General features: G+C 37.6%; 1 protein-coding gene across 2 annotated transcripts in view; it reads left to right on the forward strand.

The window, feature by feature from the left end:
- The first annotated feature begins 444 nt into the window (after window positions 1-444).
- FIGN (fidgetin, microtubule severing factor) overlaps window positions 445-16,761 on the forward strand; it is a 101,901-nt gene continuing 85,584 nt past the window's right edge. The window contains exons 1-2 of one of the 2 annotated variants that reach the window (XM_071747501.1): window positions 445-822; window positions 1,590-1,759. In XM_071747501.1, coding sequence (XP_071603602.1) covers window positions 1,735-1,759 — 25 coding nt within the window. In that variant the 5' untranslated portion in view covers window positions 445-822; window positions 1,590-1,734. The remainder of the gene's footprint in view (window positions 823-1,589; window positions 1,760-16,761) is intronic. The other variant, XM_071747502.1, reaches the window with a different exon arrangement.

Raw genomic sequence — 16,761 nt, forward strand, 5'->3', positions numbered from 1 at the left:
GGGCCCGTCTGCACGACGCTGGCCGCCGCCCGGGCCGGGACGAGCCCGCCGACGCGCGGGGCACTTCCACCCCGGCCATTTTCCTCAGGCGGGAGGTGGTGGCGGCCACCGAGCCCCGACACCGGCCGCCCGGGGACGCGGCGCAGAAGCCGACCGGCGACGGCAGTCGCGCAGGCCTCCGCCGGCCGAACCGGGACGGCCCGCGGCCCCAGCCGGAGAGGCGCGGGGCGGCCTCGGCAGAACGGAGGCGGCCGCGGCCGGGTGACCTCCGCTGACGGTTCCCCGCCCGCCCGCCCCGCGGCCGCACCGCTAGGCCCCGGCCCTCCACCCCCCTCACCCACCCCACCCCGCGCCGCGGAGCGCTGCCTCGCCCGGGGAGAGCCCCGCGGCAGCCGCGGAGGGAGCCGCTGCCCTCGTCCCGCCGCCCCGGGGAGCAAGAGCGGGGCCGCGGCGCGGGCGCCCCGCCGCCCCCCGCGGGAAGCGGCAGCTCCGGCGCGCAGGGCCGCGGAGCGCCCGCGCCCCCGCCCCCCGCGCCGCTCCCCCTTTGAAAACTGATCTTTGGCTCTTCGCGTGAAAGTGATTTGAATTTGGCTCGGCGGCGCTCTGCGCAGGCGTCCAGCTGCTGGCATGCTGGCTCCTTGCAAAGCAGCTGTTTTGGGTTTGAAATTCCAACATGGCAGAGGCTGCAGTCAGTCTTCCCTTCAAAAACTTGGAATGATTTCAAATCATAGGCACCTTCACTTAACCCGAGCCCCCATTCATCAGCAAACACATCGGATCGATGCTACTCTAACCTATCGGGTTCTTGTACCAAATCTCCAGGTAAGAGGATTTATTTTTTTTTCTTAGTCGTACTACCATCGTTTTAAATTTTGTTTAATCTTAAAGCTCTCCGAGACAGCCGCGTATTTTTTTAATCGCCCGCTCGTGCCCTAAATATTTTGCCTAATTCGCAGTCGTTTTCTGATGCTAAACGCTCCGGTCTGCTTTCCTAACCGTAGTCTGGAAAGTACAGATGTACAATCGCAGTGCATGGTTTTTCCTCCTTGATCATTGCCAACAATAGTAGGCAGATTAAGAGTTCGCGATTGCAAGCTCCCTCCCCACCTCCTTCTCCTCCTAATTGGATTTATTTCCAAGTTGCATTGAAAATAATAAACTGCAGGTAACGCGGGGCTGGACTTTGAGGCAACTAACTTCTGAGCAAATAAGTGCAAATAAGAATCTCGCAAAACAAAAGTTCGGTTTAAATTGCTGTGTCTTGGCTTGGGGGGGGGGACACAGTACGAATATGTCAGAGGAGCTGTTGCAGTAAAATGTAAGCACATCATCTTGGAGGGGGTACAGCGTGGTGGGCGTATTGTTGGCTCGGAAGGGAGAGAAAGATGTATAATTTAATGGTATATACAATCCACTGATCCTATTACTATCCTCCCTGGAGCTCTTGTTAGTTTCAATGGGAGTGAGTGAAATTGACATGGACTTGCATTCCTGGTCATGTGCTTTTTTTCCCCCCTTTCTTTCTTCTCTTGTGATCTGAGATCCCCTTTTTGTTGATGTTGCTTTCCCACTTAATTATATGCATGTAGGTTAAATGAATACCTGACGAAAGGGCCCACGTTTCAAGGCAGTGACATTTGATAGCTGAGAGGAAAAGTGGCTTTAATGAAAAGCAACCTTTGGAATTCCTGCTTGTGAAAAATCCAATTCAGCTTTTTGTGCTGCCAGCAAGAAATGATCAGTAGCACCAGTGTTTATGGTATGTCCGTTTTGGGATCTACTTCCTTTGCATCTAAATAGCGAAGACAAATTTAAATAGCATGATAATGCACCTAGGACTCTGCATGCAAATATTTGTGATAAATAGCTAATGTTTAATAGCATATTTTCGGTTGTGCATTTATAGGCATTTTTTTTCTCTTGCTATCATTCGCTAACCATTTCTGCTTCAATTATGGCATTAGTTTTGTCCATTGTATTGATCGCAGTTGTAAAACCTAAAGTTGCATGTTACTAGCAGTGCACTATGTACACCACTGAACTCCAGTGGTATGTAAATTAGTAAAACTCTGTGACGGGAGAAGGGGAAAATGTGTAGCAATGATCACATACACTTCTACATACTCATACAAACATGCCTAAAATGCATCTTTTCCTTTTGCAAACTAATAATTTTTGAGCATTTTTTTTAACTCCAGCTGCTTTTCCCTCTCTTACTTTAAGCATAATCATCTGCTAGTGGTTTAAACTGATTTGGGGTGGGGAAATGTTTTGCATGTAAACAAAATCACTGTTGTGGCCAAGTATTTAATACTATTTAATAAGTGGTACTTTATGCTCAGTTTACAAGTTTGTTTTTCCCACTGCTCTGTTCTCATTGTGTAACAGAAAGAAATAATCAGGTGCTGAAACTGGCTTCATTTTAACAGTTACTCTCCAGCCCCCCATGTCACCCCCTCCTCCAAAAAAGTCAGATAAAATGGAGCATAGGGAATTTCAACAGATCTTCTTGTGGTGCAGTAGATACACCTCTAGTTATGCAATTAAAGCTAAGGAACTAACAACGGAAGCAACTATTTGTCTGTTTTTGTGCAACCAGAAAAGGGGGTATGTTCACTTCTAATTGCGTGTGGTAGCAACAAATAAGGATGAAGAGGGATCCAAGGAGAGAGAGTGAGCACAACTGTGTGTGTGTGTGTGTGTGTGTGTGTTGTTTGGGATAAGAGGGTTGGTCTGCTATGTGTGGCTGATGATCTCTCATAATAACATATCTGAATGCAAGAAAGAAACTGAGAGAGCAGTTGCACAATGTTCACTCCTGTTTTGGTGCTGTAGGTGACTATATTGCTAAACATATCCCGGGTGCTATATGATGGGAACAATCTGATTGCATTTTGCATTTAGAACTTGTTGACTTTGAAGCGATCAATAAGGTGAATGTTTATTTTAGATGCACATAATTTGCCCTGAGAAATGTTTTAAGGAGGCGAGCGAGAGAGTGAGGAAGAGCGGAACATTTTTTTTTTTTTTTTTCCTCCTAGAGCTGTTGGAGCGAATGTGATTGCCAGATGGGAGATTTCCCTCTGTGATGTTAAAGCTGTAATATATATTCAGAGCAGATTGGACTGCTGCTTGTGATGAGGAGGATATTACATTTATAAATTTTAAATCGGGAATCGGACAGTATGCTGAGAGCTGAAATTGGATGGTGTGGACCGTTTGGACTGTTAAATGCTATTCCCAGATAATAATAATAATTATAGTAGCAGAAATATATATCTCTACAATAAACACAATTCTATTAGGCAGCTATGTATATATTCTGTGGCACTTAGGTATATATTTCCAAATACGATTTCTCTCCTACCCCTTCCTTAAAATGTTAGGGATTTGAGGTGGTTGGGAAGGGGATTTAAAAGCCCACTGTTAGGAGGAATCAAATGTAATCAGGTTCCTGTTCAAGGAAAAGTTTTGCTACAATTCTTGCTGCGGATGCACCTCTTTCTGAGTTTTTGTTTTGCCCATGTATGTGGCCTGACAGTGCCACAATCCTGAAAGGCTGGAAAGTGGGAACTAGTCACACTCGAGCAGCTCTGCTGTTGCAAATTAAAAGTGTGTTGTGGTCAGGAAATGAAAGCTACAATGTCTCTTTTGAACAAGTCGTTTATCAAGAGAAACATCTATCAAGCAGTGAGTTGTCACATTGATCCTCTGAAAGTTAGGTCCGAAGTGGAAGCTGCTTTGATGTTTTGATTCCAAATTTATAAAATTGAAAAATCTGGAGAGAGTAGGACTGATTTGCACTTAAAAATTACTCTCTCTGGGTGTGACAAAATCTTTAAAGTGTGTGCGATACAGGGCTCTTAAACCAAGGAAGTATCAGGTCTTCTGCCTAATTTTTATTTTCACATTGAATCTTTAGCTTTGCCACACAGGCATTTCTTTTCACACTTTTAAAGAGCCTCTCTGTATGCATATTTCATCGATGATACTTTTTTGCTTAGGAATACATCTGTTGCTTCTAAATAGAACCTTTTGCTGTTGTGTTTTTGTCTTGTTGGGTTTTGGTTTTTTGTGTTTCTTTGCTTTTTCCTTTTCTGGTTTTGTTTGGTGGTATGTTTGTTTTTTAATTATTTTTTAATTTATTTATGGAGTTCAACTTGAAGGTAATTTCAGGTTGTTTTTTGTTTTGGGGTTTGTGGGTTTTTTTCCCCTCTCATCTCAATCTTTTTTCTTCTCCTGTATTTGTAATCTGATTCCAGATTGGAAACAAATTCCAGATTTGGAAACAATTGTTTCCAACCTCTCCTTTACATGAAAAGGTTTTTTTACTGCTAAAGTAATGTTTATTCGAAGTAAGTTACATTTGAAAATACCTGTTTGCACCCCTTAAAACGTTATAAAAGTCCTGTTAAATGTCTTTCCCTTCTCATTTTTTGCCCTTTTTTTTCCATGTTTGACATATGAACCATAGTTTAATTCTCAGCAGAAATAGTATATTGCAAATTAAACTTGAGGTTTCAAGAAAAAAAATCCTAAAATCAACATAAACCAAACCAAAACAGAAAACCCACGAAAGCAAATGCTAAACTGTTCTTTTCTCTCTACTTATTTTCAGGCATTCAAATTGTTAAGCAACTTTTTAGAAAAGTTTTTCATTTTGCATGAAGTTTATGTTTGGATTATCAAGAAACCTCTTTGGCGAAAGAGTTTTGCTGTTGGGGTTTTTTGTTTGTTTGTTTGCTTGATTTTTTTTTTTTTTTTTTTTTTTTTTTTTTTTTTTTGGTTGTTGTTGTTTGTTTGTTTGCTAAGGTGTAAGTGAAATCTTCCTTAAGGCAGGATGCTTTGACTTCTTCAGTGTAATAAATGAGACTAATACTGCTTATGGATACTTGATAGACACCCATGTGCACCCATGCAGGCAGCAAAGAGCAGCATTGTAGGAGTTTTGGTGAGTGTTATACTTGTTAATTAATCATGCTTGAAATGAAGGAATCATAGCATGGTAATAAAGGCTCATTGTTGTTTGATGTTTGTAACAGGATGTGACTCCCGCATGAATCTACTGAATTTGGGGTTTTTGTTGTTACTCCCCTCCCCTCATAGTAAGATATGTTCAATACTCGATCAAATTGTTTTTATTTATTGCAACATCTGTGAAATGACAGGGATGTTTCCTTCTCTTATTCTAACTCTTTTTAAGAAATATTTTATTGATGAGTTTGTCGTACAGTTCATAGGAAAAAATTACAGTTTTAGGTCATTAGCTGTTCTTTATGACTTTTTGTTTAAGCGGAGCCAAAAATTCTTTTGTTTTTTCTTGTTGTTGTGCTTTGTCATTTTGTTGTTTTGTTGTTTGGGTTTTTTTCCTTAGTATAGAAAGCCTACTTTTAACTGATAAAATGGCACTTAATTAACTTTTGTGCCCTACTTGCTAACACGTATGTTGTAAAGGATAGCATAACAACTAAAAATAAATTTCAAACTATTTTGTGTACTAGCCCTTTAAAAATTACTGTAACAGACTTGGATGGTGGTTTGTTTCCTTTTTTGTTTTTTAATATGACTCTTTATCAGCTGTGTCATCTTTAGGTTTTTTTGTTAACCTTTCAATTAATTGCTACTATATGTGATGGAGAGAGATGTGATAATCTCTTTCAGACTGCAAAGGTTTAGTCTCAAAATTATTTAATTAATTAAGGCTATTTCATGCTTCATGAACAAGGTTTGAAATCTGCTTTTGTTTAGATGGTATCCTCACTTTTAAAAATATATATATCCTAGAGAAAAATTATTTTGTACCATTCCTTTCAATATGTTTTTTTCAAACAATGAATACAAGAAGTACTGAATGTAATGACTGATCTTTCTGTAGTCTTAATCATCAATTCATAGGCTTATTGGCTTGTTAAGAGTGGGTTTAATGGTACAGAATCAGCATGAGATCTGTGACTATGAAAGATTTTTATGTTATTCATAACAGAGTGAGTTTTGATCTAGCATTTCCAGATCTAATAGTAGAAATAGTCTTTGCCCTCAGTCAATATATCCCTTAAGAGAACAAACTTCTCATAACACTTTCATAGAGTGCCAGGTATATTGATACCAAGTTGATAAATTTAATTACTGGAGTTTTACATTGATTCATTGATCTTATGATTGGAGGGAATTGTTCTGCAGACATTTCTGAAGTATTGAGGAATATTGTATGTTAATAAAGTTTGATTAATTGATCACTCAGCGCATTTTTCTCCTACTGGGTCATTGATAGGAAATGGAATAAAAATAACTATGAAAGGAATTTGAGATAAACTAATTAAAAATGGTCATTTGTTATTAACAGAAGAGAAGGAAAGTACTATGTGTGTGGAAAAAAGAATCAGCTTTGAAGTAGAATGGTGCATACTGGGCCCAATCCTTAGATGATGTAGAATAGTTTAGATTTAAAGAGCTACAGTTGTTTACAGCTCCCAGAATCTGGTCCACCTTGGCTTTTATTTTATTTCTGGGTGGCTTTTTCTTTTCTTTTCTTTTCTCTTTTAGTACTGTTCTTTGGCTTATTGGAAGCTCTTTTAAATCAGGTATTATGGCTACCAAAATATATGGAATTTTAGATAAGCATCTGATCCAAAATGAACAGTATAGCTATAAAAGTAATTTGAAGAGCTGTAAATTCAGGATTGCGTATCCCTGATATTGTTGCAGAGTATTACACTCTTGCTGCTAGAGATGCTATCCTCTAAGTGAAAACTTATCTTCCTTATGGGAATGATCACTTCAGGGAACTCCTGTCTGGGAAAAGGCCTGGAGGGTTATTTTGTTGCTAAAATAATAATAAAAAATTTCCAACACATAAAATAAGTTATAGGGATATTTTCCAGGTGAGAAACCTCACTGGAAGTAAGTATCTGGCTTCACTTCTGTGAGGCACGTGAACTTTTCACCCTATGCCAATGATATTTTCATAGAGTGTGTGAGAAATGCAGGCATAAAGAAAATTCCTTAATTTTTCTTTTTTTTTTTTCCTAAAAAACCCCCAACTTCTGAATCTCAAAATAACCTATACATCTTCCTCAGTGAAACTATATTCCTTTAAAGGCTGATTGCTAATACAGAAGAACAAAGAAAATCCACTTGCAATACGTTACCATAGGTTCGACAAATACAATCTTATCCTTCAAGGAGCAGAGTCCTAGGCTGTAATGGAGGTCAAAGGAAATCTAAGGCTTTCAGTCCTTTAATAATTATACCTGCCCCCTACTGATCTGCATATTAAAGAGAATGCTTGTATATGTATTATGTTTCTTAGAAGATAATTTGTATTTGCAGCAACCTGCTAAATACAAGTGGGCTTCACTACTATTGCTTCTAAATACCTGTTGATGTTAGTCTTGCTGTGTGGTAAGTGATGGTTAAGTGGAATGTGGAGTAGTTGGTCGATCTTGGTTACCAGAGTCCTGAGAAAACAAGGAGGGAGGCTGAGCTCTGACAGGTCAGTTTGAGAATGTGAGGAATACTAGAAAGTGTAATCTGCAGAAAGCACCGCTGATTAAGAACATACGGAGACGTCTGCAGGGATGAAAATGTGGAGTCTGGGCTTTCCTTTTGCTGAGTTATATTGCTACGAGGTATTGGCACACACAGTATGGTAATAACAATATTGTATGTCTGTTCCTATAGTGCTAGTAACAGTACCTGTCAAACATATCATAATACTGAACTATCTTTAATTATATAAGCAACACTCCTCACTAAAATGGCTATTGTATTTGTACAATAGAAAGAACAGCCATGCATTTTTAAATAATGGAATAAAACTTTGTTCCTTAAACTATTTTACTGTATATGGGAAGTGTTTCATCTATCTCGGCTATAATTAAAAATAATGCAACTGCAGATGACTGTCATGTCACTAGCTGATTTTTTTTTTTTTCTTAATAGTCTATTAAGCACATAGTCTGGTGTGCCATGAAACACTGAAATAGCAATTACCAGCCATATTATTTAACTGTTACTGAGAAACTATTTTCTCCGTTCTCTTAGACTACAGGGATGCTACTGCTAGTGTGTTGTTAGCTAAATTTCAAATATCCTGAAAGTGATGTGGAGAAAAATGCTGAGATTATTTTGATGTGATAACAAATTTCGGTGATGCAAGTCCATCTTTGCTCCAGGGTTTTTGAAATCATGTATTGCTTGGGATTTTGTTATCTGTTTTTAACCCTTTTTTACTCTTATATTTAAAGTATTGTGTGCTTTTTTTTAAAGTATGCAGTTCATTTTCTGGATTTGCATTGCACAATGCATGAAGATGTATGCCACAATTTATTTTGTGTGATGCTTTTGAATATGTGCATGTATCAAGCTAGTTACAGATTGGTGATAATAAATTGGTTTCAGTAATCTGTATCTTATTTGCATTAATACTCTAGCAGTAAGAGCATACTGTGGTCAAACTTCATGATCTAAGATAGCTGTCTCACATCTAATTAAGCAGGGACTGAATGGATGATTCTCCAGTATGGGTCATAATTAAACTTTTGTTTCTCATTTTAAGTGTGGTAAAAGACTTAAGGGACATGTTAATGCATGTTTGCCTAACTCCTGCTAATCTGAATGGGATATGAAAATTAATATTAAGAGGAAATGGCAGAACAGTCTGGACCTGGTGGGTTATGGAGGTTTGTGGCAAGAATGTATTTTCACATTCTAATTCAAGGATTTATTTTTTTTTCCCTGATTGAGAACAACTGCTGTTTGTCTGTTAATATGTTGGAAGTAACATCCCTATTTTCCCCAGAGATTTTCCCCCTTCTGTCTTCTCCATTCTAGCATACTAGCAAGTAATTAATAAAAAAGCATTTATACAGTAAGCTTGAATTATCATTTAATAAAACTATGAGAACTGTTCTACTGCAAAGAAATTCCTAGACAGTACAACAAAAATTACTGTGTGTATATTTCTTTTGGGGCTAATGATTACTTTATATTACTGAGTGACTGCAGGGGGTGGATAGATATGATAAAGTTATATGCAGAAATTACTAATCCCTGACAATAGTACCGATATTGACATTTAAAATGTTATTAACTGATGATCCTGCTGTACAAACTTGTGTGATAGCTGTGCTTTTAGATGAAAAGTAGCTATTTATATACCTTACGGCTCAGTGTGGTCATGTTGAAAGTATGAACTTACTCATCACAGATTCTGAGAAAGTGCAGGTTAACGTCCTCTCTCTTCTTTAGACCTATTTGATTACTTCAGCCTCCTGTGTTGACACAGAGAAAGAAACAGCTAGATTCTATGCTGGAAGAATAAGGTTTGCAAGGACTGACTGATATAAGGTATCCCATTGTGATACCTAAACCAAATTTTATCAAATCAAGCATCCTTTTCAAGTAAAACTTGAGAAACACAGAAAGGAACAGCAAAGATGTATCTGAACACACTTGAAGGTTCACCATTTACTTTCAAAAGAGATCTTTCCCATCACTCGTGGATAGCTCCACCATGAAGAGCAATATCAAAAGGTCTCAGAAAAGTAACTATTCTTTTATGTCTTTGGGAACTCAGATGCTTGCAAGATTGTTTCTGAGAAGGAAAAGAATTGATCCTATTTTCAGTCCCTTGTTGTTGGCATTTGTGGACCACATCACTATATACAGTATTGTAGAAATACATTCTTGATATATGAATGCAATTCTGTTTCCTTTTACAGCTCTAAAAGAATAGTGCAGTATTGCTGTATGCAAACTCAGTTTGGACAATATGTTTTTATGAATCTTTTTTTACACTCTATGGAATTGTTTTATTTAAAACACATGGAGTTTATTGAAGATCTTGAATCTTAATTATTAGGTCATCTGGCTGATTGAAACATAAATTAAAATTTAAAATAGTGTGTATTGTTTTTTATGAAAGTTATACAGGCTTAAAGTCATCTACCATAATTTGTGAACTGGATATCCCCATTCAGTCAGAAAATTGCTAGCTTTTAACTAGCACAATTCAGACTTATTTACTAACTCTTCAGCTGTACATACACTTAATTTTCAAAATGAAGTATTTTTGTGTTTACTAGTGTTAAATCTGCAGCTTTAAATTAACTACATATCTGTGCTGGTGCTCTATCAAACATACTATAAAAGGCAGATGCTCTATTTAACAGTACTTTTTAGTGTCTTTGTAAAATTTCTGAAAATCCTTTATTTCTTACTCTTTGCCTTAGATAAATGCTGAAACAAATATATTTTGGAAACTGTTCATGCAGCAATAAGCCTTTTTTAAACACTGATTTTCACTTTGTTCTTTGACTTTCAGTCATTTCTTTTCATACTGCTTTACTGTGCAGGATTTCTTTATGCTATGACATATTTTTCTGCTTTCAGTTTAAAAACTTTAGTGGTAACATTAATTTAGCTGATACCATGGCAGACCTACTGAGAAATGTGTTCTATTCTTCAGATTAATATTAGTGTTCGTAGAGACTGAAGCTGAAAGTCAGTAAATGCTATGTGATGAGGGGATGAAGCACTTGTTATTTGGCCCCTAGCACTTGTAAAAGCAACAGTCATATCAAAGGCACATCTTTATATGCAGAGAATATCTTTATTGAGACATAGTCAGGTAAATTTGACGAGCTTTCATTATTTTTTTTTTTTCTTGGGATGTGGTTTCATGTAGGTAAAGTATATCTCATTGTGTGTTTGTGGAGTGTGAATAAACCATGCCTTAATCAATGACATTTTAAAAGTTTTCACTAGTATCATTCAAAGAATGATAATGTGAACATTTCTTTCAGATTATCAATGTGGTGCAGAATAACAGACAAACTGACAATAGTGCTAATTTGAAATACTACTGTATGTCACCACTAGTAAAGACAGAAGTCTTGTTGTCAAGTAATTAGCAAACATACTTCTTCCCTGTTCCTCCCCAAGATGTCAGCTGTTTTGAGGGAGTAAAAGAGGTTGCTTTCATTCATTACAGGCAAGTCGGTTTTAGCTGAAGTTACTGTTCATTTCTGTTCCAGAACAGCTGCAGTTTGAGCTTGAAGGCTCTGAGTGGCTGAGATAACATCGCAAATAGTATTGCAACCCAGCAAGTGCAATTCAGGTTTGCACTTTTGGGTGCTGAGTCCCTTTAATTTGTATTGACTTTGGATATGCAGGTGTGCAACAAACCTAAGGAGCCAGGTGATGGATGTTAAAAGGAATTTCCCGGGAAAATTGTAGGCATTTGCATTACTTGTACTTAAACGTTACAATCTCCCTCTTGAGGTGCTAATGCTATATGATAATGTAAACAGGGCTCTTGATTTTTTTTTTCCTGGTGGTTGTAAGAATATGTTTATAAATTAATCAGGACAAAAACACATGTTATGTAAAGCTATGACAAATGATTCTTTTGTAATTTTGGATGGAGGAAACTTTAAACTCAGTTTGTCACTGTATAAATGTTCCAAGAAGGAAAATGCAGTGTAGATGATGGTGCTCTAATTGCAAAATCTCCCTTAGTTACCTTCTCCCTCCTCCTGATCCCCTTCTTCCTTCACCCTCCCCCCACCCCATGCTTTTTTAAACAGTTATGGGCATTGTGCTCCTTAATGGTGCATAGCTACAGTAAAGATAGATGTCCTCAAATAATGAGTTTCTAATAATAATCAGAGGGAGTTAGATTAAACTGGTTTTGTATAGACATCTTACAGTGTGAAAAAGTACACCTAAAATCCTGAGATATATTTACAGGAGCTAAGCCTATTTACAGAGAGCTAACCCAATTTTGTATCACTGCATGTGTATGGGGAGGGAGAAATAGAGGCATACGTATATTTTTGTCCACCTGCTTTAAAGATATTAGTAGTAGATTAGGGTTTTTTTAGTGCAGATTTCTATTTTGCTTTCTGATAACATAATATGTTTTAAAATTATAATATGCTAACTAGCTTATGTGTTTACACTGGAAAGCTTGCATCCCTTCAAATGACTTCTAGCCATGCTCTTCTTTCTCTCTATTGCTTGCCCTGTCCCAGCCTTTATTTTTTTTTCTCCCCTCTGAGAAGTATATTATAATTAGATTTGTTGCTTTCTTCCTTGTCCAAATGTTCTGAAGGAAAATAAATGAAAGTGCTAAGCATAATCACCGATAATTGTTACTTTAAAGAGTTATCATTCTATTGGCTAGGAAAAATATTTTTTGTAACAGGTACTGGATCAGCAAGGCCATACAATAAACAGAGCAAAATAATTTAACTTATGGTTTAGAAATACACATGCCATTTAAATGGAAACAAACCCCAAATCTCCCACATACCTTTTGGGGTTTGGCGAACAAAAGCTTGCTTGTACACTCCAAATTCCCCTGGGCCTCAATTTGCAATACCATTATTTAAGCCTGGCTGATATAAACCCGTTGCAGAGAAATGGAAGCTCTTCTTTCTGGCTTTTCAAAGCTGTTCTCTTCTCTCTCTGCCTACCCATGTCTCTCAACCCACCTCCCACATCCTCCTGACCCATTCTCAGCCTCTCCATCTTACCTTACCACTGTGAAATTCTTTTATATTTGAAATACAGTAACTGTAGAAATAATACACTTCTGAAACACAGAAAAGTGCCGTTCTGCTTGGTCTTACGGACATCTCTACCAACACACATGTAATTCTATCTTCTGACTAACATCAAGGCTATAATCACTTTAATGTCTGTTGTGTCCTCTACCAGGTGACCTGCAGTCTTTCATTTTAAAGATAAGAGACTCTGATATAATAAGTTATTTCTTCTCTAAGTCTGATCTTATATAAAGTACTAATGATAAACTGAGGAGGAACTTGTGCCCACTTAATATGCTCCTGGGGTGCCAGGCTCTCTGGATACCTGCTCATGGGACCAGTACTGGCATTGTTGGATGCTCAGCTGGAAGCTGATTTGGTTTGGGGTGTAATCCCAACAGTAAATACAGGCATCACTGTAGCTTGGTGCAGCACTGAATACTACAACTGTATTTATTTTGTACTAATAAAATGGCATTCTAGTTTCTCATTAAGAAGTCTGTATTGTTGAAGTAGCAATTGAGGTGCAGTTCTGAACTTTTTAGTTAGTACCTGTTAGTGGGAAGAGCTAAGAACTAAATGAGTTGTGTTCCTGAATGTGGGCAGAAGGATGGTGAGTAATTCGTGCCTTGGTGTGGCATCTGCCAGAAGTGAATTGGTTTGGTTTGGGTTTTTTTTTTCTTTTTTTTCTTCCAGCTCTAGTTTTGAAAGGTATAACATATTCTAATAAGCAAAGGGGAAAAAACAAAAGGGATATACAGTTCCAAGCAAATCATTATAGCATACCTCGATGACTGTGCTGTACACTTAGATTTAATTAGGAGCCAACTGCACTGGAAAACTGGTCATTTTAGTCATAGTTAACGACTAGTTCTCTCCTACCCCCAGTCGAAACCAATTAGATTCTGTGTTGTATAATGCAATTTCTATAAGAAAATTAAGTATGAATGCACAATAGTATTGTGTGGTTTCAATAATGAGGTTTTCATTAATGATGTTAATTTATCATTGAACTATCCTTTTAGAGGTGAAAACTATTTTCCTTGTGGTGTTTCCTTTTACTGTATATACAAACCAGTATCAAACTGGAGTATTTTGTAAATATTTGAAGCAAAAGACTGTTACTGGATGGCTATGGATATGTTAACTATGTGGTTAAAAGGCACTGAAGGAAAGAGACCTTGAGTATCCATGTTTCTTATAGGATAACTACTTCCAGGAGAGATTTCTTTTATGGTGCAATATAATTTACTAGCTTATGGTTTTTAAAGTGCCACAAGTAGTTCAATGCTAGATTTCAAGCAAGCAAGTTTGTTTCCTGGTTAGCTGTAATAAGACTTACTTTCTGTCAGCAGTAAGATAATAAGGATGAAAATCATGTATGGTTTAAAGAAAAAACATAATCTATTTATTTGCATTTGTGCACCAAATTCTACTTGGTGATGCACTTATTGGCCTCAGCTATTAAGAGCTCTATGGGCTGTATTTCAGCTAGTGTATGATTGACTAGGTATATTAGAGCTTTTTACCTACTTCCAATGCAAAATTTGACCCTGGTTTTACCCTGAGATGTTTTTCCCTTTAAAAAGATGACATTATGACTACACATGTGGGCGTTAAGAAAATATATCATTGTTATTTGTAGGATGTGGCTCCATGTTAGAATAAAAATAACCTGGATCTGAACTGATGCTGAATAGATTTCATATTTTTATTAGTATTCCAAAGCCCAACTGTGGGAATTGATATATCATCTTAAAATTTCAAGTCTCCATTTTACACACCGAAAAAGCAACGATGAGCTCATTAAGCAGACTTTTTCAATTATGTCTTGTATTTATGCATGTATTTATATTTGACAGGAATTCTTTAGAGACTTTGTTTGCTGTATTAATGCTTATAGTGTCTTGGAGTACAGAAAATATGCTTAAAAAATAGAGTAAACACTGCTTTGAGATCTAATTCTAGTAGCTTCCTCTCTATTTTAGTAGCTGCTGAAAATTTCCTTGGTCAGACATCCAGCCTCTAGAGGGCATGCCAATAACCTCCTCACCTGCACAGCCATTCACAGAAAGTTTCAATGCTGGCACTTGCAGAGAGAATCCCATTTGTGTTGCATGATAACATCTGTGTGTAAACCTCATTATTGCTGGAGTGTTGCTACAATAAGTGCTTTGCTTTCCTTTCCTTTTATTATTATTTTTTTTTTAATCTGGGGGAAAGGCTTTTGTATTTGTTTTTTCTTTTTTCTTTTTTCCTCTAGTGGTGATATTTATGAGACTAAAGACTCGAATCCTCTATGGTATTGAATCATGTGGCTGACTTAATTATTCCTTTTCCTGGTAGAAATCTTTCTTTAGGTATACACTGCTCTTTACTGTCCAGAAGCCAGTGCGCAGCATTTGCACCTTGCAAAATTAGGTTCTAAAATTTATTATGCACTAAAATCTAGATAATGACTAATTCAGGTGGGGTTAAATCCAGTGAACCCTACTCCAGTTGCCTAGGTTCAATTGTGCAACTTTTTTTCTCATGAAATACCATATTGTCATAGTTGTTCTCCAGCTCAAATGTTTGCCCATGGTTCTCTGCTCCAGTATTATCACCATTAGAAATCAGAGGGTTTCCAGTAATTCTAATTAATCTGATAGTCTGTTTAAGATTTTCCTTAAATATAGTGAAATAGAACAAAAGAGCAAGTATTTTTGGATTTGGTACGGTAAATTAAGACTTGCCCCAATCCATAGTTTAGTTTTGATCTAGGCAGAGATATACATTTAAGAAAAATTTGTTGCATAGAGTGCCATTAACGAAGTACACAACCTCTCCTAAAAGCGTATAAATTGTGCTTGAACATTTTGGAATATTACTCTGTGAGTTTGAATTGAAATGTGGTAGGAGCATGTACAGTTTAGGAGGAAATGTATCTCCTGCTGATGACTTCATTGAGTCCTCTGTCTGTATAGATGAACAGATAGGCCTGGAACTCTGGGCAAACTTTGCTTATTAATTGCATGAACACAGGATTTTAGCTAGGCATTTATTGTTGACCCGTGAAGCTTAACTGCACTGTTGAGTTTCTATGTTTCTATAAGGAAAAGAAAAAGAATCCTGCTAAAGTTAAGGGTATTGATTTTGTTTATTTTGTAGGTCATAATCAGAGGATCTATGCTTGATTCCTGGTTAGCATTCCAACCTTTTATTTTAAAGTAATGGAAAAGAATTAAGAAGTTATTTGGTATAAAAAATGTATGGCATCTACTTTATGGGTCATACTGGACCACATTTTCTTGAGGGAGTTTGACAATAACCTGTAAGCAGTCTGAAAGATTTATTTAGCATGTTCCTAGGTTGATGCAACCCCATATGCCAAGTTTTCCGTTGTCTCAAAATGTCAGCTTTGTTGGTCTAAGGGTAACTAGAGTCTATGGAGATGCAGAGAAAAATGAAAGATTTCCAAGGCAGAGCACAATCTTTGAAAGTGCTGGGTTTTCTCATGTTCTGATCACCTGAGGCCAGCAGATAGTTAACTTACTGGAGAAATAATGGTGACATTATTTTGTGACTCATTTAATCCACTTTTTCCCAAGGGGCTTAGATAGTCACTAGTGTGTCACTTCAACCTTGGCATACACCCAGGCTGCAAACCTGTTCCTCCATTTAGTGTTGTGTGTTGGAGCTGTGCAGGAAACTGCCCAAAACACAGAAACCTCAATAAAAGTGGATGTGTAACACCTGGAGGGTGGCATGGTTAACCCTTTTACAAACCTCATCTATGCTGGGTTAAGGGTATTCTTAGAATAAGCTTTAGCTGCCATGGAAAAGGATTGGAAATATAGTTGGGGTATCTGGTCAGTCTTAAATAACCAAGATTTTTATGACAGAGTTATTTACAGTCAGAGACCATCCTAGCTGTTCTGCATGGGAGAGTAATTTGTTGTTTTTTTTTTTCCCCTGACTGCTGGTAGAGGCTTGGTATCATCCAAGTGTATCCCTTACTGTTTTCCTCCAAACCCCAACAACCTGGGCCTTTTTCTTCCACTCAAATAATACAAATAAGTGGCTTTTATAGCTAGAAGCAACCTAAAATCAGGCTGTGCTGAAGTGAGTGGCGAGAAGCAAGTGCTAGAGCCAAAATTTCTCTGTCAGGAAGTGTGTGCCTGTGGTGTCACTGGAGGTTCTATGCTCACATCAACCATGGTATTGTAGT

Source organism: Heliangelus exortis, chromosome 6 (genome assembly GCF_036169615.1).
Source record: "Heliangelus exortis chromosome 6, bHelExo1.hap1, whole genome shotgun sequence".
Classification (NCBI taxonomy): Eukaryota; Metazoa; Chordata; class Aves; order Apodiformes; family Trochilidae; genus Heliangelus; species Heliangelus exortis.